The sequence below is a fragment of the Schistocerca serialis genome, chromosome 1 (assembly GCF_023864345.2).
Source record: "Schistocerca serialis cubense isolate TAMUIC-IGC-003099 chromosome 1, iqSchSeri2.2, whole genome shotgun sequence".
Lineage (NCBI taxonomy): Eukaryota > Metazoa > Arthropoda > Insecta > Orthoptera > Acrididae > Schistocerca > Schistocerca serialis.
This window is the reverse complement of record NC_064638.1, coordinates 152,822,191-152,846,231: the sequence shown is the minus strand read 5'-3', so window position 1 is coordinate 152,846,231 and position 24,041 is coordinate 152,822,191. Positions and strand designations below refer to the sequence as shown.

General features: G+C 37.2%; 1 protein-coding gene across 1 annotated transcript in view; it reads right to left on the bottom strand.

Annotated features, from left to right (window-relative positions):
- Window positions 1-24,041, bottom strand: part of LOC126464525 (DNA polymerase beta-like) — a 57,551-nt gene that overhangs the window by 2,366 nt on the left and 31,144 nt on the right. The window contains exon 6 of the mRNA XM_050096240.1: window positions 5,281-5,488. Within this exon, the coding sequence (XP_049952197.1) occupies window positions 5,281-5,488 (208 nt within the window). The remainder of the gene's footprint in view (window positions 1-5,280; window positions 5,489-24,041) is intronic.

Genomic DNA, 24,041 nt, shown 5'->3' with positions numbered 1-24,041 from the left:
AGACATTAGTTGAGTCCATGCCACGTCATGTTGCAAAACTTCTGCGTGCTCGCAGGGGCCCTACGCAATATTAGGCAGGTATACCAATTCTTTTGGCTCTTCAGTGTAGTCGGTTTGCAATACTTTTGTGTTTTTTTGCGTCTTTCAAATCAGCCATGGTATTGTGATTCCCTTCTTGTTTTGTTTTGTGTATTTTGCTGCAACATGATTTTGTGGCTGTTATTTTAGATATTAGTTTGTCCTTGTGCAAAAGTGCTAATTTCTTATCACTGCCCCATTAACTTCAATATTTATTATTAATAATTTGTATGATTCTCTATTTGATGTACATTTTTGGCACAATGGGAGCATGTAACATCCTTGGCCAGCATTTAGAAATCATGTTTGTGCTGCATCTTGGGACTTGTTATGACATCACTGGTCTAAGTCAAGGGATGGTATCTAATGCTCTGGTTTATCCTGTTGATCCATTACCTGTCTCCAAACTAGCATTAACTGAGACAAATACAGGTCTCTGACTTCCATAATCATGGGCAATTACTAGACTTCCATATGCCTTGAAGCATGAGCATGTCAGAAACATGATTCACACTATGAGGGCACTGGAAGGGATGGGCAACTTTACTGATAAGTCCCACACGTGAACAAGTAGTCACTACCAATGAGATTTTTCTAACAGTTGCAAGTTGATTACAATAGATGTACTTATCATTCCTATAGATCCATAGTGAGGAGATCCTCTAGCATGTAGAACATGTCAGGAAACAAGACTACACAATAATATTTACAAAAAAAGTATGATTTTGTATATTCCACAGATTCTAAATTAAATGATTTTCATGGAAGTGCAATTACATCAAAAACCTTACACACATCTACATTTAAAAGTTAATGGCAAATTTGCCACAAAACATGTAGATGTTTAAACAAAGGCGCATATGACAACTCTTAGGCTATTGTAGCCACACAACATCAAATAGAAAAATCATTTTACAACACTTATTTACATTGATCACATTACTGCACTGAAGTTGTACAGATGTCACATTGTACAAAATGCTCCCATATTTGATATTAATAATAACATGTACACATCACTTGATTCTGCTAAGAAATTTATCAATGGAGAAGGAGGAGTTGGCCAGCAGTAAATCATTTGGGCTTCTCTACAACTGGACTTTATTAGTACAGTAGTTAAACTTTTTATGGCTGCTGATAAGTTATTGAAAATGTGTATTCCTGAATCATGGACACCCTTCTGGACCAAAGTAACTGACTTTAAATCTCTGTGAAGATAATTCTTCTTTTTAGCAATGATGCCATGAAATGAATTGTTGGTTTGAAAAATATATTCCATTAAGAAATAAAGATATTATGAAACTGTAGTTGGTATTTGTTTTCAGAAAATTCTAGACATTAAGATACTAGCAACATAATACAAAAATAAATCCAATTTCTACAATATTTTGGGCTGGAATTTTTCCACAAGCTTCTAAAATAAAAACATACTTCCACCTGTGTAAGAAATGGAAGCAACAAGAATTACTGGACCAACAGAGAGCTGTCTCCAGACAACCTTTCCTTGTCTACAAAAGAGAAAAATTCATAAAATAAGTGCTCAGATAAATTCAAAATGATTATAGCAAACTGCAAACAGCTATAACTATTTAACACATAGTGATGTATCAATAACAATTATAGATAGTAAAAAAAAGATAAAAATTTTGATTGTTGTGCAAGTACAGTAAATCACACCCCAGCACGTGCAGAGTGATTCATATGTGGAAAGTTCATATCATAAGTGAGAATGGTGGATACCACACAGAAGGTATTCTGCATGTTAAATTCTAACAGTTGTTCTGTCATCACAGTGCAAAGAAGATTTCAACAGCAATGCTATCAAGCATCTACAAATAGCAATAACCTCCACAGATGACATCAACAATTTGAAGAAACAGGATGTTTGTGCAACTTGATGACACTGTATTCTGCTCTTGGCCATGTAGATCTCCAGACCTGAGGCAATGAATTTCTTTTGGCAGGTTACATAAAGGTCTTGTGCTTTCTTTGTCAATATCAACTCCAGAACTCAAAATGTACATTTCTAATGACGCTCGCATCAGTTACTTCACATGTGTTTCAGAATGATGGAGTGAAACGGATTACTGTTTAGACAATGTCCATGTGACCAAGAGTAGTAGTATAGAAATCCTATAAAGTATATATTCTTTTTAAAAAATGAACTTTTTTATTCTCTTTAATTCTTATCACTGTGCATTAAATAGTTATAGCTGTTTGTAATTGTTATATACATATTGAATTGTCCTTGGAGTCTCGGTTGGAATACAAATAATGGAAGGTCAAAAGGTACACAATCACTGTATAGTTGTAGCATTGAGTGATCAACAGGAACATGCACAAGACTGAAAACATTATCCAGTGCCTGAAAGTTCAGCATCATTTTCATTCCTTTTTATATGCTTGTCAATATCCCAACAAATTAACTATACAGAGTGTGATTACCACCCTCACACCTTCCATTATTCATAAAAAAAATGTATGTGGTTATCTAATAACAGTTACATTAGGAGGTACATATTGTGTGCTGCCACTAGGTGACAATTTCTTTCTTCTACCTTCTCAACCACTATTGATGCAAAGTGAGTATGCAGTCATTACTATCACCTAGCATAAGAGGTGTGTGAGAAAAATAATGAGACTTACTTTTTATCTATCAACACTTTTTTTAACATATTTTTTTTCAAACAACACTATTGCCCCATTCAAAGAAGTTTCCTCCAGCAGCTATCACTGGCAGGCATTGTTCCCGGTCTTGGTAGCAGCACTGAAAGGCGTCAACTGATAGCACCTTTAAAATGTCACTCACATTCAATTTTGCCAACAGAAAAAAGTTACGAGGACTCAGACCAAGTGAATGGGGTGAGCTGTGGAACAACAGGAATGGCTTTTGGGGTCAAAATTCTGTGATGGAAGTAGCCATGCGACATGGGGTGTTGTCCTGATGCTGCATCCACTTGTTTGAAATGTCTGGTCTCACTCAATACACCCTTTTCCTTAGCCTTTCAAGCAGATCTTTGTAAAACACTTGGTCAACAGTTTGTCCTTGAGGAACAAATTCTTTACGCATGATGCCCATACTATAGTAAAAGCAAATCAATGTTCTCTTGATCTTTAATTTGCTCATTTGGGCTTTCTTCGGTCAAGGAGATGTCTCAGTGTGCCACTTCTCATTTTGCCACTCTGTATCATACTCAAAAATCCAAGATTCACCACTTGTGATCGCAGGACTGAACCAATCTTTTCAAGAATATCAACATGTTTCTTTGACTCTCCTGCTACTCAGTCAGGAGACTTTTCAGCACCATTTGGACACAGGTCTTTCTTATGAGCAAAACTTTGGTCAAAATTTGATGTATGGTGGGAGTGTCTAAGTTTAAAAGTCACCCATCATCCTTATTGTCAAACGTCAGTCTGAGTTCACAAGAGCACGCACCTGTTGGACATTTTCATCAGTTTTTGAAGACGAAAGTCTCCTTGAGTGAGGTTCATTTCCAATTTTCTTGGGCTTCCAAACATGATATGTGCCACCAAAAAAAAATTCTGCTCTTGATAAGGAAAGTTACCCACAAGCTTATTTCAACTTTTCAAAGATCGTACTTGTGGATTCCCCAAGTTTAACACAAAACCTGATTGCATAACATTGCTCTAAATTCTGCTGTTCCATTTTCATAACATGCAACTTCACTGATGGCACTCTCAAAAGTCACATGATTGCTGAACAGAACTGAAACTGGAACAGAGCATCTAGAAGAGGTGAACACATTGGCATACACAAGTAGAACAACACAGCATTGCCAGATCACTTGCACTGTTGTCAGTCTCATTACCTTTATCACACACATTGTGGACAGTTAACCATGAAGAACAACACTAATGTATCAATAAATCATTTGTGAATTTTTGTTCAGTTTCTTTCATGTACAAATTTAAAAAAAAATGTAACTCAGTTTGTATCTAAAACTGGACATGTTAAACTTCTCGAATGCACCATTCTCCAAATATTTTCTGTCCTGCCACAAACACACAGAAAACTTTAGGTTTTAGTGTCGTATAATTGTATCTCATCAGTCGCTAAAAATAAATTCACCATAAACTGAAATAAATTGCAAATCTGAAAAGAAAAAGATCAGTTGCATCATAAATGAATTGGCTACAGAAAGTAAACTTCCAAGTTTCATTTTAATGATCCATTATTTCTCCTCACACTACAACTAATTTTTAATTATCTCTTACTGCCTTGCACTACAACATGTTACTATATATGTGACTCATGACCACATCTCCTACTGAATATGTGAAATCCACAAACTGTAAAATGTGGATGTTACCTACATTTTTGGGTTTATTTCATGAATATTCACTGAACCTTTTTAATAATAAATTATGCTTTGTTTTTATTCACTCAGCAGAAGACGAGCATTGAAACACATGGAATAACGCACAAGATGAGCTCTGAAAGCTATAACAGCATCAGTAGCAGGCTATTAACTATATTAAAAGCGAAAGAAAGAACCAAGTTGTCAATTCCCGCTACTATAGCAGAACAAAAAATAACACGTAACTGGTTCTTTTCCTCCTGAATAAACTGTATACACACTACACTGAAACATAGGCTTTTCCACTCACCTGACAGAGGTAAGAATAATTGAACATACAAAGGGAATGTTTAGAGTAATGTACTCTCTTAACATAAAATTATTCCTTAATTTAGTTCCTTCAATTCCTACTATCATTACCACATCTGTATAGACTTCTTTTAGCTGACACTCCAAGTTGCTGGATGTCCTGCAGTGCCAATATTTCTTATCACTCCCTTCCGACTTATAAACCCAAGCATGCTTTTATGTGTCACATCCCACAGTACACAGACATGTCAAGTGGTGACAAGACACATATCATTTCTCTTTTCTTACTACTTTCACCATGACTGGCTACAAAGAAACACTTTTGACAGGCCAACAAGAGAAGACATCTTCCTCACCAACAACAGAGGACATCTTCCTTTTTCCAGATTACTGATTAAAAAGTTTTTGAAACATTAACTGTTTTAGGCTAGTTACAAACATAATTGTCAAATATTAGTTTTCCTCTCCACAAACTAAAATAACTACAAGACAGAACTGAAGAAATTTTGTAATGAGTATTGCTGTAATATATAAATATCATCACTACTTAGTGACAATGTTGTAACTAAGATACCTGTGCTTCCAACAGGACGTAATGAATATTCATTCAGTGTAAAGCCCTTTGACAGAGCATGTGTTCTCATCTCTTTGTTGAACAAGTCTGAACCTGTGAAATACAGGATAGCACAGTAGAACTGATCATATGGTATAAAACGGATGTCCAGTCGTCTCACTGGTGTCTCTTTGGATGTCTTTTGAACTCCAGACAACCTGCATGCACCCTGCAGAAAATACAGACATCTATTACAGCATCAATAGAAAAACTATAACTATATAAACATAATACTGTAGTCATGAAAAGACCTATTTCCAAGATTGATTTCATTGTAAAGTTTTTGAAACACAAAATTAATACAATTCTTAAAGTAGATGACAAAATCATTTCTTGTTGTGAAGGTCAAAAAGTTTACATTTTATGTGAAATACTGAGTCTAATGACTAATACTTAGAAATTAAATATTGTTTTGTGTTGCAGCAATTAAATTATGATGATATTTAATAAATTCAAAGGATTCTTCATAGAAATTAAACTCTAAATAGTACATAGTAGGGCATGATCTTTGATCACTACCTTTAACCTTAGTTACTTGGAAAAATCCAACAGTGTATTTATCATCATTCTACTGTTACATATCACCTACTCTTTGAAACTCAATGAAGAAACAGGTCAGGTACCTTTATCTGATGCACTGGTTAAGAAACACGCATACATATTCCTGGACAACAATGTATGTAGCTAACCTATGCAGGTAAACCTTTCACTCCATGTCTTGAGCCAATCACTATCACTCATGGGGAAATGTCAACCTTAAGTTCCTGGTCCATAGAGCTCATGAACTGTTAGACAAAGAGTGCCTTGTCAAAGGATTTCTGTTCAAACACTGTTACAAGTACACTACTACATTATGTAACTTGCTAATGATTTCTGCGGCTGAGTTTATTACATCATTAAACGGGCTCGGAACATAATTTACTGGTCATGGATTACAGATTGAAACTGAAGAATCTGCAGAAAGTTGGGAAATTAAGAAGATATGACAATGATAAACTGACTCATTCAGAAGGAACTGCAACATTTCTGTAGTGAACATTAGGCAGAAAAAAAAATTGGGCTTGCGATAGCACTTCCTGAAGCTTTGTACAGAAAAGTATGTACTATTTCAGCAGGTTTCATTTCCAACAGGTTTCCAATTATAAAGGTTTCCTCCTGGAACACTCTTATTCTGTACAGGAGCTCCTCACAATAGTCAAGGAATTTCCTCTATAATGTCTAAATTATTCGTACACTCTCTCACAATTTTTTTGTGTTCTATTACCGTATTTACTCAATTCTAAGCCGCACTCGAATCTTTTAGGCCACACCTCCAAATCGAAACAAAGTTGGTCCATTGTAATAAGAGACACAATTTAGGTCAAATGAATGACGATACAGCTACAGTAGTTTGGTTCGAGTTGTAAGCTTAGCAGTTAAGCTTTACCAGGTAGCCATTGCTATGCGTCAGGTGCTCCGTCCGTATTTATATGGGTACCCTTCCTTTTTCACGTGCTTCGCTGGTTTGAATCGATTGCTTATTTTGCTTTGATCTGATAAGTGCCGTTTTCTTTGTTATAGGTGTTTACATCACTCTAAGCTGAAAATGCATTACTGTACTGTGTCATGCATTGTTTGTCACATTCTGGTAGTTCGTGTTTATGGCCTGTCGCCGCTCGTGGCATGGCTTGCTTTTGTGCGCGCTACCGCCGCTTACAATTAAAAAAAAAAAAAAAAAAAAGAGAAGAAGAAGAAGAAGAAGAAGAAGAAGAAGAGAGGAATCGTCTCATTAGCGAAACAATGGCAAGAGACTGCTATTTGTTGTTACTTACACTGCTGCTTTCTTTGATAATTATCAACAAGAACAAAATAATAGACTGCGTATGATTGAACATGTTCTGAACGAGAGTTACGTGAAAATTTTTCTGTGTTTGAAAATCTTTGCGGCCGCTTCTTTAGAACATCAAATTCTGCACAGAAATTAGAGTCATCTTAGATTTAAAAATCTAGTCAGTTGCCGTGCTTCATTTCTGACTGTATCACTATTAGGCATAAGAATAATACGAATATAAACATGACACGATATGTATTTCTTCCACGTTTGCTGTTGTCTCACTCTAGTTTCGTAGTTTATTAGGCAGACAGGATTTAAATGAGATAGCAGGAAACACGAAAGAATACATGGCAAAATGTTTATATTCGTATTATTCTTATGGTGAAGAGAATACTGCATGTGATTCACATTTCATCAGGTTCCTATTAGCAAACATCTCTTCTCACAGGTAGGAAAAAATTCAGAACGTAGAGTTGGCCATATTGACGAACATCCCAAACAGTCTTGCCAGTCGGATTTTCATAGTACATTGAAATTCTGCTACATTCGAAGATGAACAATACGGAATTTGTATTTACTTCGTTGGATAATATATAAAAATGCAGTAGTCTAAACTCGGGGCAGAGAAAAAAAGCTCGTCTTCCACCTTTTTTTTTTAATTTATTTACTGACGCAGAGGTTTTGGCGCCAGTATTTATCTTTGTGCCTACAAAGCATGCCTGGGTAGCGCTACATATATTCGACGGCAGAACTTAGTTGTGGTGGCACCTACCAACATTTTTCAGAACTTCCGCTTGCTTTGCACTCGATTCTAAGCCACAGGCGGTTTTTTGGATTACAAAAACCGGTAAAAAAGTGCGGCTTAGATTCGAGTAAATACGGTAATTCTTTAATTTTTTGTTTATGATCAGCATCCTGTAAACTACGTGTTTACTCCTTTCATTACAAAGTCGCTTTGGACTCATATGGTCTCGCAGCACATGATAGATAGATAGATACATAGATAAATAAATAAGTAATGAATATGAAAGATGCTGAGGTTTTTAAAGGGGCCATTACACAAGTGGCTGGACGAAACAGAGAAAAGGAATGTGACAGAAGATGAATGGGCAGCTTTCAGAGATGAAATAGTGAAAGCAGCCGAAGATTAAACAAACAAAAATATAAGGCCCACTACAAATCCTTGGGTAGCATACAAATTCTTGAACTGAATGGTGAAAAAGAGGAAATATAAAAGTTAAGTAAGCAAAAGCAAATATAAACATATAAAAATAAGACTGGCAGGACGTGCAAAATGTTGAAACAGGATAGACCCTATGATAAATGCAAAGCCTGGGGGAAATCAATATGCTGCCTATAGGAAAATCAAAGAAATTTTTGAAGAAAAGAGAAATGGTGATATGAATATCAAAAGTGCAGATCAAAAGCCAGTAATAAGCAAAGAATGAAAGGTGAAAAAGTGGAAAAAATGTATATAAGAGCTATAAAAAGGAAACATACTTTCAGTCAATATTATGGAAAGGGAAGAGAAAATAAATGAAGATGAGACCAAAGATATCATAGTATTTGAAGCATTCAATTGAACACCATTGAACCCCGAGTCGAAACAAGGTCCCTGAAGTAGACAACGCTCCCTCTGAATTACTGAGACCCTTGGACAAAACTATTCCATTTGGTATGCAAGATATATGCAACAGGCAACATACCATCAGGTAAATGCAATAATTCCCATTCCAAAGAAGATGGGTGTGAATATTACTGAACCACGTGGAATGTTTCCTTCTATTATATTGATATTACTGGACCATCAGTTTGATACATCATGGTTGCAAAATACTAATACGAATTTTATTTACAGAAGAACAGAGAGAGTTCTAGAAGCCCACCTTGGGATTCCACAGAAATGTAGAAACATGTGAGGCAATACTGACCCTACAACTTATCTTAAAAAGAAAAATCAAACAATGGAAAATTCAGGATGGAATAATTACAATATTATGAAAAAGATATATAGCAGAGATGCTGAGTCCCAGATAGGCACAACAACAAAAAACTGTCAAACACGTAAGCTTTCAGTCACAAATGCCATCTTCAGAATTAAACAACATCAACATGCACACTCACACAAACGTAACTCACACACACGACCACTGTCTTTGGCAGTCTATCTTCAGCTCAAAATCTCCACTATATGGCGAGTAGCAATCTATCCTTTTCATAGTATTGTCATTATCTTAAAAAGATATTTTTGTAGCAGTTGTAGATTTAGAGAAAGCATTTGACAATAGTGACCAGAGTACACTCTTTGAAATTCTGAAGGTAGGATTATAGCCCACCCCCCCCCCCCACCCCCCCTCACTCACACACACACACACACACACACACACACACACACACAAAATTGTTCAATCTGTAAACTGAGCAAGGAGACTAGTGGTAAACAGAGGAATTTGAAAAGGAAATTAAAGTTTAAGGAGAAAAAATAACAACTCTAACGTTTGCTGATGACATTTTCATTCTTTCGGAGACTGGAAAGGACTTAGAACAGTTGACGGGAATGAAAATTGTCTCGGAAAAAGGTTAAAAGATGAGTAGCAACAATATTAAAACAAGGGTAATGGAATGTAGTCAAATTAAATCACGCAATGATGAAGGAATTAGATTATGAAATTTAAATAGTAGATGATCAGTTCTGCTACTTGGGCAACAAGATAACTGACAACACTGAGAGTAGAGAGGAAATAATATGATGACTGGCAGTAGCAAATCAGTTTCTGAAAAAGAGAAATATTTTAATATCTAATACAAGTATAAGTATTAGGAAAATTTTTTAAAAATATTCATCTGCTGTGTAGCCTTTTGTGGAAGTGAAACGTAGATGATAAATAATACAGTCAAGAAGAGAATAACAGCTTTTGAAATGTAATGCTACAAAGGAATGTTGAAGAATAGATGGGAAGATTGGATAAATAATAAAGAAATACCGAATGAGACTAAGTAAGAAATTCATTTGAGGCACAAATTGACTAAACAAAGGATTCAGTTGATAGTGGACAGCCTGTGGCATTAATGGATAGCCAATTTGATAATAAAGGAAGTATAGTGTGTAAAAATAGAAGAGGTAGATCAAGATTAGACTACAGTAAGCAGGTTAGCATGGTCAACAACCTCATACTCAAATTTTAACCAACAAATTACAGTTCCTTGATATATATGTTTTTCCTAGTCTCGCTGTCAGTATTTTCTGTCTCAAGTGTACCCACAGCACTGCAAATGGTCAATATTCATTCTTCTCTTGTGTCTTGCAACTTGATTGTCAAGCAGTATATCAGCTGACATAAAGTGGAATTTTTATCGACTCAGTTTCTCCTGCAATTTTGATAGGTTAAACATATTCATAAAGATTGCACCACAAGCTGTGGTTAATAGTTGTGAAGACAGAAAAACACATCTGGGCATCAATACTAGATGTTACCATAAAAACCTACTTTATTTGTATGGAATAAACTGCTTAAAAGATAATGTCCTTTCACAAACAACACACTATCATCATTACAGGCTTTTAATATGGATAAATTCATTCTGGGATGCCATATGAACTTAACTGACAAAGCTCCTAATTTTGAATGAACTCTTTTTCGTGGTAGTGGAAGAATTAACACTGATGCGAAACATTCACCACTACTATGCAAAACACAGTCAGAAAATAATTTTGTGGGAAACTGCAGTATTCTTTTGAACAAAGATTGCTCACTTTTTTGTCCCAATCATGAGATAAATATCAATGAAGCAATAAAGTTTGTCAAATCCTATGCATTTCTCCTTTGGCAAAAGAGAATGCAGGCTAGCATATGTACCTTGGTGTATCAATAAAATTGATTACTTTCAGTTACTTTCAATACCATCAGGTACTGTAATGCAGATATCACAAATATATATGAGTGTCATTTTATTAGTGAAAGTGAAATGTATTTTATCAATGTAGAGTCCCCCCATGAACCACGGACCTTGCCACTGATAGGGAGGCTTGCATGCCTCAGCAATAAAGGTAGGTACTGTAGCTGCAGCCACAACTGCATATCTGTTAAGAGGCCAGACAAACATGTGGTTCCTGAAGAGCGGCAGCAGCCTTTTCAGTAGTTGCAAGGGCACCAGTCTGGATGAATGACTGATCTGGCCTTATAACATCAACCAAAACAGTCCTGCTGTGCTGTTACAGCAAACAGCAGAAAGCAATGGAAAACTACAGCTGTAATTTTTCCTACGGCATGCAGCCTTACTGTATGGTTGAATGATGATGGATGGCATCCTCTTGGATTAAATATCCCAGGGGTAAAACAGTCCACCATTCAGATCTCCAGGTAGGGACTACTCAGAAGGATGTCATTATCAGGAGAAACAAAACTGGCAGTCTATGGATCAGGGCATTAAATGTTAGAGCCCTTAATTGGAAAGGTAGATTAGAAAACTTAAAAAGGGGAATGGGTTGGTTGGCTGGTTGATTTGAGGGAGGGGACCAAACAGCAAGGTTATCGGTCCCATCGGATTATGGAAGGATACGGAGTGAAATCAGGCATGTCCTTTCAAAGGAACGATGCTAGCATTTTCCTGAAGTGATTTAGGGAACTCATGACAAACCTAAATCAGGATGGCCGGACACTGGTTTGAACCACCGTCCTCCTGAATGCAAGTCCAGTGTACTAACCATTGAGCCACCTCACTTGGTCAAATGGATAGATTAAAGTTAGATATAGTGGGAGTTAGTAAAGTTTGGTGGCACGAGGAACAGGACTTCTGGTCAGGTGAATATAGGGTTCTAAACACAAAATCAAAAAGGGGTAATGCAAGAGTAGGTTTAATAATGAATGGAAAGTAGAAATACAGATAAGCTACTGTGAACAGTGTAGTGAAAGCATTATTGTAGCCAAGATAAACATGAAGCTCACACCCACTACAGTAACACATGTTTATATACCAACTAGCTCTGCAGATGATGAAGAGATTGAAGAAACATAAAATGCAATAAAGGAAATTATTCAGATAGTTACAGGAGACAAAAATTTAATAGTCGTGGGAAACTGGAAAAATAGTAAGTGGATATGGACTGGGGGAAAGGAATGAAAAAGGAAGCCACCTGATATAATTTAGCACAGAGCTTAATTTAACATAGCTCACAATTGGTTTAAGAATCATGAAAGAAGGTTGTATAAGTGGAAGAGACCTGGAGACTCTGGAAGGTTTCAAATTGATTACATAATGGTATGACAGCGATTTTGGACCCAGATTTTAACTTGTAAAACATTTTCAGGGGCAGATATAGACTCTCACCATATGAACTGTAGATTAAAACTGAAGAAACTGCAAAAAAGTAGGAATTTAAGGAAATTGGACCTGGATAAAATTGAAAGAACCATAGGTTCTAGAGTGTTTCAGAGGGAGCATTAGGGAATGATTGGCAAGAACAGAGGAAAGGAATACAGTAGAAGAAGAATGGGTAGTTTTGAGAGATGAAATATTGAAGGCAACAGAGGATCAAGTACATAAAAAGACGAGGCTTAGTAAAAATCCTTGGGTAACACAGGAGATATTGAATTTAATTGATGAAAGGAGAAAATATAAAAATCCAGTAAATGAAGCAGATGAAAGAGAATACAAACATCTAAAAAATGAGAATAACAAGAAGTGCAAAATGGCTAAGCAGGAACAGCTAGATGACAAATGTAAGGATTTAAAAGCATACATCACTAGGGGGAAAATAGATGCAGCCTACAACGAAATTAAAGGGACCTTTCGAGGAAAGAGAACCATCTGTATGAATATCGAGATCTCAGATCAAAAACCAGTGCTAAAGCAAAGAAGGGAAAGCAGAGAGGTGGAAGGAATATATAGGGAGCTATACAAGGGTGATGTACTTGAGGCAAGATAATGGAAATGGAAGAGGATGTAGATGAAGATGAGATATGATATTGAATGAAGAATTTGACAGAGCACTGAAAGACCTACGTCAAAACAAGGCCCTGGGAATAGTTAACATTCCGTTAGAATTACTAATAGCCTTGGGAGAGCCAGCCATGACAAAACTCCTCCATCTGGTGAAGCAAGATGTATGAGGTAGGCGAATTCCCTCAAACTTCAAGAAGAATATAATAATTCCAATTCCAAAGAAAGAAGGTGCTGACAAGTGTGAAAGTTATCAAACAATCATTTTAATAAGTCATTGTTGCAAAATACTAACACGAATTCTGTACAGAAGAATGGCAAAACTGGTAGAAGCTGATCCTGAGGAAGATCAGTTCGGATTCTGGAGAAATGTAGGAATACACAAGGCTATACTGACGCTACAACTTCTCATAGATGATAGGTAAAGGAAAGACAAACCTATGTTTTTAGCATTTATAGACTTAGAGAAAGCTTTTGACAATATTGACTGGAACACTCTCTTTCAAATTCTAAAGAAGGTAGGAGTAAAACAGAGGGAGCAAAAGGCTATTTACAATTTGCACAGTAACCAGATGGCAGTTATAACAGTCAAGTAGCATGAAAGGCAAGCACTGGTTGAGAAGGGAGTGAGATGGGGTTGAAGCCTATCTCTGACATTATTCAATCTGTATACTGAGCAAGCAGTAAAGGAGACAATAGAAAAATTAGAGTAGGAATTAAAGTCCAGAGAGAAGAAATAAAGGAATGGACAGTGTCTTGAAAGGAGGGTATGAGATGAACATCGACAAAAGCAAAACCAAGATAATGGAATGAAGTAGAATTAAATCAGGTGATCTTGAAGGAATTAGATTAGGAAATGAGACACTTAAAGTAGTAGATGAATTTTGTTATTTGGGAAGCAAAGTGGTCAAAGTAGAGAGGACGTAAAATGTAGAATGGCAATGGTGAGAAAAGTGTTTCTGAAGAAGTGAAATTTGTTAACATCGAGTATAGACTTAAGTGTAAGGAAGTGTTTTTTGAAAGTATTTATACGGAGTGTAGCCACGTATGGAAGTGAAATGTGGACAATAAATAGTTTAGACAAGAAGAGAATAGAAGCTTTTGAAATGTGGTGCTACAGAAGAATGCTGGAGATCAAATGGATGGATCACAAAACTAATGGGGAGGTACTGAATAGAATTGGGGAGAACAGGCATCTGTGGCACAACCTGACTAGAAGAAGGGATTGGTTGGTAGGGCAAATTCTGAGACATCACAGGATTACCATTTAGCACTGGAGGGAAGCGTATGGGGTAAAAATCGTAGATGGAGAGTGGAGAGTCAATACAGTAAGCAGATTCAGAAGGATGGATGTTGCAGCAGTTACTCAGAGATGAAGAGGCTTGCACAGGATTGAGTAGCGTAGAGAGCTGCATCAAACCAGTCTTCAGACTGAAGACCCCTTCCCTCATCACCCTCACAAACAACACAAACACAATACAATGCTACACACTACCTGCAAACATCACCTACAGTGGACAACTGCACATACAGAAGACTGATTTAAATTACCATGAAAATGCTTGTGCACTGCACAGTATGGTAAGTTTGAGCTCACTGGCACAAACTTCCTTCCTGCAGAGGAAAAGATCTGTTCAACAGCCAGAGTACACAGGACTTCCCTACTACCACTATGTAATGTTGCCTAACGTTTCAGTTTTGTAATACATCACTAAAATTAATCAAATAAAGTTGGGCCACACAGTGTGCCAAAGTGTCTTTTCACACTTTGTGAAAATACAAGAGAAATGACTGAGCATTTAGCAATATTACATGGATACACTTTCATTGGAAGCTCACATTTTAAGATAGCAAATGTTTTCTGTGTATCACAAGATTAAAACAAACGCTGTATGTTAGACACACCAAACAAAAGTTTGTCAAAGTGGTGCTCAGGTTCTAGTGTACAATCAACAGAATGTGAGTCCTGCGAACTGGTGTTCGTCTTAGAGGCCACAACCACTAAACAGTGGTGGATTAGCTGGAAAACATGGAGATTACATCTGGAGTTCATAACTGCCTGGAGATGGGGTTGAGTGATGTCACAGGAGAAGTAGAGAGTTAACCTATTTGTAAACATAGCAAAATCAGTCAACAGTAGAGTACAAGCTGTCCAAAGAGAAATCCAACTACACAATGAGGTCATCACTACTCAACTTCATATAGCTGAGTTATCTGCTCTGACATACATTGTGGTGGACTTTATAGGCTGTTTGATGGCACATGGTAGCACAGCATAGTCAGCATCTGCAATGGCCTCTTCTGACTCGACACACGGCAGTACGCCATATGCTGGTCACATTGACATCTTCATCAAAAAGCAGTAGATATGTAGATACTGTATCTCTGCTGGACGAGAATGCAAGGAGTTCCTTTTAGAGAATTGTGGGAAAGTTGAAGATGAAATCTAATAAGAAAGACAACTCTCCTGGATTAGACTCATCTCTCCATTGGCCGTAAGTGAAAATTAGTGAGTACGTGAAAGTTTGTGTGGAGGTCATTAAGAGGGACAATTTATCACACACCATATGATGGCTTGCAGAGTACAGCAAAAAGAAGATCAGAAAGCTCGGTAAATCTTTTGGGGGAAAAAGCAATATTAGGATTCAATGTCCTGGTGATGAGAAGATCCTCAGGGATGGAACACAAGCTTAAATTGGAGATGGTAACTGGTCATCTCCTTCTCGGAGGAACCATCACAGTATTCTGCTCAATTAATTTAGAGAGACTACAGAATACCTAAATCTGGATGACCAGACAGGAATCTGAACCCAATCTTCCCAAACGTATATCCTGTGCTTTACAACTGCACCATCTAACTTGGTTCCAATCTTCTGGAGTCCTTCGGAATTGATAAAGGGTACTGTAAAAATTAAATTACATCTGTGTGAGTGTAAATTGTAACAAGTTGCTACAGTCAACAGTAGTATACATCCAGCTACTGCAAAAATTAAATTACATGTGTGTGAGTGTAAACTGGGACTAGATGTCAAAGTGAAGAGTAGCTTATTTCCAGCTACAAACATCTTTTGAAAACAACGATGATCTAACCCAAAATCAAAAACTACTACTTTACCTTGAGATATGCAAAGCATTATTCATTAAGATTTGATTCTTTTGGAACGAAGTCATGACAAGCAGTTTTACCAAGAATGTCTTCAGAGACAGGAAATGAGTTCTTTGGGTGAGTGTGGAACGCACCAATAAAACCGCTTGCACACAATACACCATTATTTCCTTTTTTTTTAAAGTGAAAATCAGCACTTCTGTAGTATCTTAGCCTCTACATTCTCCTGATCAGGCACTGCATGGTTTTTTTCCTTTTTGAAAAATTGAGAAGTTACTGAAGTATGTTTTTTTGGCAACCTTCAAATGTCATATTGAAAGCTGTGACAGACCAATTGAAAACTGACTACACCTGCTACCTCCAGAGATGCTTCGTAAAATCTTAGTGACCTCTAAGCGTGGCACCTGAAGGCAAGTGTCCGGTTACTCGGGGTATCTAGTAAGATACTTATCGCATATGCAGACAAGGTGATCAAAATGAGATACCGCCTGCTAGGTATGCAACACACCTGATGTCAGGGTAACACAGTTATAATCTTAACTGACTAAAGCTACTAGGAAAACTATCACTACTGACACTAACTTAAAATACTCTACAGTACTTTTGCAACTCGAAACAAAATAGACAGATAAATAAATAAACAAATAAAAAAGTGTTTCGACTCGTATAGGTAGTACCAGTTACACCTGCCAGGACCTCAATAAGCACGTGAAATGGACAGTCCAATTCTGTTAAATACCTATGCACCATTGCTGGTCAAATCATATCATTACCATTTATGAAGATAATAGTTTCGGCCATAACTATCTGCTGATAAACATCGTGCTTATGTATTTGGATTTCACATCAGATGATACTGGTCAGCGCAGTCTACAACAGCTATGGCAATCTCACACTTTCTTTGAAAGTTTGTGACTTGGACTTAGTTGTAAGTGTGCTGCAGTCTGAAGTGTCATTTTCTATACACGGGGATTTGGTGTACCTGCAGAGACACAGAATTCTGATGCCACGGACTGTAACCTGCTTGCATTATGGACAAAAATTTCTCAATCAGTGGCACTAACGATTAAAGTTGTAGCAATAACAGCAGTGTCATCTTCAGCAGTAGTTATTGCACCAGTGGGTACAACAGAAGCTATAACAGCAAAAAATGCTCCTGTCCCAGCAGCAATTACAGTGACAAAATACATAAAGCAACAAATGGTTCAACAAAAGGACTTGGCATCTGCACTCCATATACATTGTTTAACAGTTTTGATGAGTCTAAGGGGACTCGGGATACATATTTACGCAATTTCCTTCAAGGTTAATTAGGTTATTGGTACTATCTCTAAGAATATTCTATCACTGTCATGGTGTAGTCAGTCATACAAAGTGATCCAGAAACTAAGGGCACTCTAAATTCAGGTATCTTGGTAAAATGTTGATTCAATCAAATGGTTGGCAAACTCACATTGTGACAGCTCAACTGCACTTTAACTCATGTGCTACATAAATCAGTTAATCACATGCATGATGGATTGCCAACCTCCAGGACCTCAATCACATGTATAATTCTGCTTGTTATGAGTGGAAGACATCATATGCAGAATTGCTGATCAGAGATGTTGTGGTTCGTCAACCTCCCAATGGTTTAATTTCACACCAAAAGTCAATTTATCAGTGCAGTCATCGACAGTTCGAAATAAGACATAATCAAAATAGGGGTAAACAGCAATTGTAATGATAGTGAAGAGATATGATGCTTAAATTGTCAGGCAAAGGAGTGGGCAGTAGGGAGCAGGACTGTTGCCTTTGAGACAGTACGAAACCTTTCAGTACTTAGAGGATTTTATAGGCAGTATGGTGTTGGGGTTCGGGCATTTTATTAAATGACTTCAGAGATCTCACTGAAGCTAAAATGCACTAAAATATAGAATGAAAGTAGGGAGCTAAAGGTAACCATTCACTGTAGGGATGTGACACTGAATGGTCATCAAGCACATAAAACAGAAAGAAATCATTGCTAAGCTTTTGGATAACACCCTTCCACAGAGTTATTTAACAAAACCACACACATTCAGAACCATGTATGTATCGTCCCTGCTGCAGTGCTGCAGAGCAGGCGTTGCACAAAAATAACTAACATACTCACTACACCAGCAGCAGCTGATAATTTGCCTTGTGAGCCATGCCCTTGCTCTATGGCACAACAGCACTTAGCCTGGGTGCACACTTTCTCCACTAACACAGCATGCTGTCTAAGGGGGATGAGGGGCGAATGGGGGAAACTGTATTTAGAGGGCAATACACTCACACTGAATACGACTTGGTTTCATATTTTCCAACAACATAAAACACAAACAAAACAAATTTTCACTATTATTTAATTATTTTTGGTGCACTGAAGATTTAATATAATTTTCAGCTGGAGTACGTACACACACAGACATTTCACAGATTTTCGCACTCAGGTTGCCACACAGTCATGACTTATTTGGTTTCATAATACAAAAAAAGCCTTTCACACATATATGTTGGCACAAATATTAAAGCATGTTTGCAATCTAACTATGAGGACGTGGAAACAAAGTAGTTATCCTGCATAGTTTTAATGTAAAAGTATTTATCTTTAAAGCAGGAACTACACTGTAGATCAATCTGCACATGCACAAGGCCCTTTCAACTGAAATGGCAAACGGTTTCGAAAACAGCCCGAAGACAGATGTAAGAATTGCAGTGTCCTCAAAACATTTAAAAAACTAATCCTTGTAATTCTTCCAAGGCTACAATGAATTCTTCAAACCTCGCATCTTCATTGATGCTAGTGAACTTACGGAACCGGTCTGTGTTTGTCAGAATTTGTCCATTACACAATGTGATTTTCTTTTTCAATGCATCCCATCAAATCAGAAATAAGTTGTTTCTCATCTTGCAATGTCTTACTGTGGGAAGTGTGCAGTCATGTCCACTTAGAATGCAAGCTCTGCAATCCATTCTGAATGTTCTAATTTTCGTTCCTGCACTTCTTTTTCCTTCACAAATTCAATAGTGGGTTTGAAATAAAAAAAAATGTTTCAGGCATCCCCTTTGACTTAGCCAACATACTCTGCAATAATACAAGATTATCACAAATGACTGAAGTGGTTTCATAAATTCACTGTTGCTACATTATTTGATATATTGTTAGAAAACTCACCACTCCTCATAGAAGAACACAAGAGGTTTGGTACTACTGCAGCTGCACTTCAGATTTCTGTCATGAGAGTGCAGCAGTGAGGAGTTAGGCAAGATGGCACTGAGAAAGCATTTGTTGTGCTTGAAATGCATTCACATCAGTCTGCCATAACATTGCAATGATACTCCAGAAAGAAGTTCAACAAAGATCCACCAACTGCCAATTCCATTAGGTGATGATAAGTGCAGTTTAAAGCTTCAGGACGTCCCTGGATTGGTCACGGTGGGGTTGATGATCATCAATTCATGTCATATCCTTCACACTCTCCTGTCCTAACTTCATATGAGTCTTTTGTCTGGAGTTATATGAAATATTCTGTATTTATGGCTCCTCTACCAACGAACCTACCACAATTGCGATTTCACATCAAAAGTACTTTTGGACTGATTGATTGGGACATGCTGTGCCAACTGTGGGAAAAACTTGATTATCGACTTGATATCTGTAGAATCAGTAGTGGGGCACTTATGGAGCACTTGTAAAATGTGAAGGGGGAAAAAAATTTAGTTTTTGTATTTGTTTGCAAAATCCTGTAGCAGTACATCAAATAATACAGCTACAGAAAATCTGTGAAATCACTCCAATCATTTATTATAAAAGTCTATATACTCTTCTTTCAATTTCACAGGAATAATGCACAAGACGTTGGAAATTTTACTATATGTACTTCCTACTTCTTCACGTGCTACATGCCCACCAATTTAGGACAAATGGTTTTTGATGTAAAGAACAATGAATCCCATCTGTGCTCTTTCACTGTCAACTAAATCTTTAAATTCTTTCTGCATGGTACTATAATGTCAATTATGTGACTGCATAACACATACCAAGAATTCTCATCACTTTCTACTGTCAGTCCCATTCATTTTTAAAGACTTGTGGCAACAGATTGCTAGATTACCTCTTTTTGTGTAAACAGCCATTGGGTCTGTGAACATCCTTCATACCATGAACAAATACCAAAGAGAAAACAGTGCTGACACCACAATTCAGCTGAAATAAAGAGAACCATGCTGACCAAAAAATGCCACTCCGGGACACTAAACTGATGTTGTGCTGTACCAGATACTTCTGAGGAGGACTGAGCAAAGCTGAGACAGGCCAAGTCATGGCCCACACATCATTTTTATTTATTTATTTACTGACCTAGTTCCGCAGGACCAAATTGAGGAGCAAATTTCCAAGATCATGGAAGGTGTCAGTACATGATATAACAACATAAAAGTAATAACAGATAAAATGAAATGTTTATGGACCTGAAAAATCAAGCCATAAGTTGAAGTAAACGCAATAAACAATATAACGTAAGAATCAGCTTAATTTTTTCAAGGGACTCCTCAACAGAATAGAAGGTGTGACCCGTAAAGAAACTCTTCAGTTTCAAATTCAAAGTGTGCTGATTCCTGCTAAGATTTTTGAATTCTTGTGGTAGCTTACTGAAAATGGATGCAGCAGTATACTGCACAGCTTTCTGCACAAGAGTTAAGGAAGTGTGATCCAAATGCAGATTGGATTCCTGCCGGGTTTTAATTGAGTGAAAGCTAATAATTCTTGGGAATAAGCTGATATTGTTAACAAGAAATGACAGTAAAGAATATATATATATATTGAGAGGCCAATGTCAGAATACCCAGACTAGTGAACAGGGGTCGACAAGAGGTTCGCGAACTTATGCCGCTTATGGCCTGAACCGCCTGTTTCTGAGCCAAAAATATCCTTTTAGAATGGGAAGAGTTATCCCAACATATAATACCATATGACATCAGCAAATGAAAATAAGCAAACTAGACTAATTTTTGTGTCAAATGATCACTTACTTCAGATACTGTTCAAATAGTGAAAATGGAAACATTAAGTCTTTGAACAACATCCTGAATGTAGACTTTCCATGACAGCTTACTATCCATCTGAATACCTAGAAATTTGAGCTGTTCAGTTTCACTATCACATGCCCATTCTCTGAAATTGAAACATCAGGTTTTGTTGAATTGTGTGTTAGAAACCATAAAAACTGAGTCGTACTGTGATTTACCATTAGTTAACTTTCTACAAGCCAATAACTTACGTCATGAACTGCACTATTTGAAACAGAGCCAATGTTGCACACAACATCCTTTACTACCAAGCTAGTGTCATCAGCAAACGGAAATATTTTAGAATTAACCGTAATACTAGAGGGAATATCATTTATACAAATAAGCAACAGAAGTGGCCTCAACACTGATCCCTGGGACACCCCCCCCCCCCACCCCATTTGACCATACCCCACTCAGACCCCACATCACAGGCTTTCTCAACACTGTGAATATTGACCTTTTCCTGTCTGTTGTTAAAGTAAGAGATGAACCAATTGTGAACTACTCCCTGTATTTCGTAATGGTCCTACCTCTGGAGCAATATTTTGTGATCAATCCAATCAAACGCCTTAGTTAAGTCAAGAAGTATGTCTATCATTTGAAATCTTTTGTTTAATCCATCCAGTACCTCACAGAGAAATGAGAATATTGCATTTTCAGTTGTTAAATGACTTCTAAAACTGAACTGTACTATTGATAACAAATTATGTGATATAAAATGATCAATTTTCCTTACATACACAGCCTTTTCAATAATTTTTGCAAACACTGATGGCATAGAAATAGGTCTAAAATTGTCTACATTATCCCTTTCTCCCTTTTTGTAAAGGGGTTTTACTACTGAGTACTTTAATCATTGAGAAAACTGACCATTCTTAAATGGTAAATTACAAATATGGCTAAGTACAGGGCTAACATGTGCAGCACAGTACTTTAAGATTCTTCTAGGCATTCCATCATATCCATGAGAGTCCTTAGTCTTCAGAGATTTAATTACTGACTCAATTTCCCCCTTGTCAGTATCACAGATGAGTAATTCAAACATCAGTCTCAGAAAGGCATTTTCCAAGAGAGTTATGTGATTCCCTATAGAAGATATGTTATTTAATTCACTAGCAATGCTCAGAAAATGATTGTTAAATACTGTACATATATCTGATTTATCAGTAACAGAAATATTTTTGCTACGAACCCAGACGCTTCCTTCACAACTGACCATACGTTTTTAATTTTATCCTGTGAATTAGCTATTCTATTTGCACACCACGTACTCTTTGCCTTCCTAATAACATTTTAGGCACCTTACAATACTGTTTGTAACGGGCTACTGTAGCCTGATTGTGACTACTTCTAACATTTTGATGCAATTCCCACTTTGTTCTACTACTCAGCCACACAGGCTGCCTTTTTCTGCTAGTACCACGTTTAGAACATTCTAATGGAAAATAACTCTCAAAGAGCATGTGAAATGTGTTAAGGAAAGCATTATATTTGTCAACTATGTTATCGGCACTACAAACATCCTGCCACTTTTGTTCCTTAACGACGTTTAAAAAACTCTGTTGCCACTGGATTAGTTTTGCTACGTAGTTTGTAATTATATGTGACATTTGTTTGAGTACAAAAGCCTTTTAGTGCTAGACTTTGTGCATCATGGTCTGAAAGGCCATTCTCCCATATACTAACAGAATGCCCATCTGGTAATGAAGAATGAATAAAAATATTGTCTATGCCTGTGCTACTGTTCCCTTGCACCCTAGTTGGAAAAAACACAGTCCGCTTTAGATCACATGAGTTTAGGAGATCTTTTTCTTGCACAATCAAGCACAAGATCAATACTGAAGTCACCACATATAACTAATTTTTGGTACTTTCTATAAAGTGAACCACGAAACCTCTCTAGCTTGAACAGAAATGCTCTGAAGTCAAAGTTAGGGGACCTATAAACAACAACAATTAGAAGTTCATTTTCACTAAACTCAACTGCCCTGCACAACATTCAAATATTTATTCAGTGCAGTGCCGTGATACGTCTACGGACTCAACAGAATACTGTTTTTTTACGTACATGGCTACTCCCCCACTCCGCAAGGAACTCCTCGAAAAACAGCCAGCTAATCTGTACCCTGGTAAAGGAAGACTCTGAATTGCCATATTATTTAAGTAGTGCTCTGATATACCAATAATGTCATCTATAAGTAGTTCACTAACTTTATCTCTTATATTTTGATGAAATATGCTAATTCCTTCTCTACTAGGATACCTGACCTTCTCTGAAGGTGATTCCTTAATTAGAGTGACTGCCTTTAAGCAGGTATACCTAAAGCTGACTTCAATCTAAAAGAGGTGCAGTTCTAACACCAACTACTACAGGAATTTTCCAATGAGTGATTCCACCACCACCCACTACACTGTCAACTATAAGCTTTGCCAGCCTCCCCTTCCCATACCTATTGAGGTGCAGGACATGCCTAGCAAAACTCGATCTACTGATAGACTCAACTGGCACCACTGCATTGTGACCCATGTCCTCTGCCATCAGTGCCTTCTCCAGCCCCATGTTAAGACACCAGCAGCCGCATTAAGATAAGGCCGTTTGTGATGCTGAAACAGTTACATGGAATGCACATTTGTACCACCAGTTTGAGTAGCTATCTCTACCAGGTCACCACCTACATCATGTTCCCCGTCCCTATCAATACTATTCCCACCTCTGCCCACAATCACTACCTGATACTATTTCACAAAATTCCTGCAATAACTCTCGCAAGCTGTCAGTCACCTGACCCA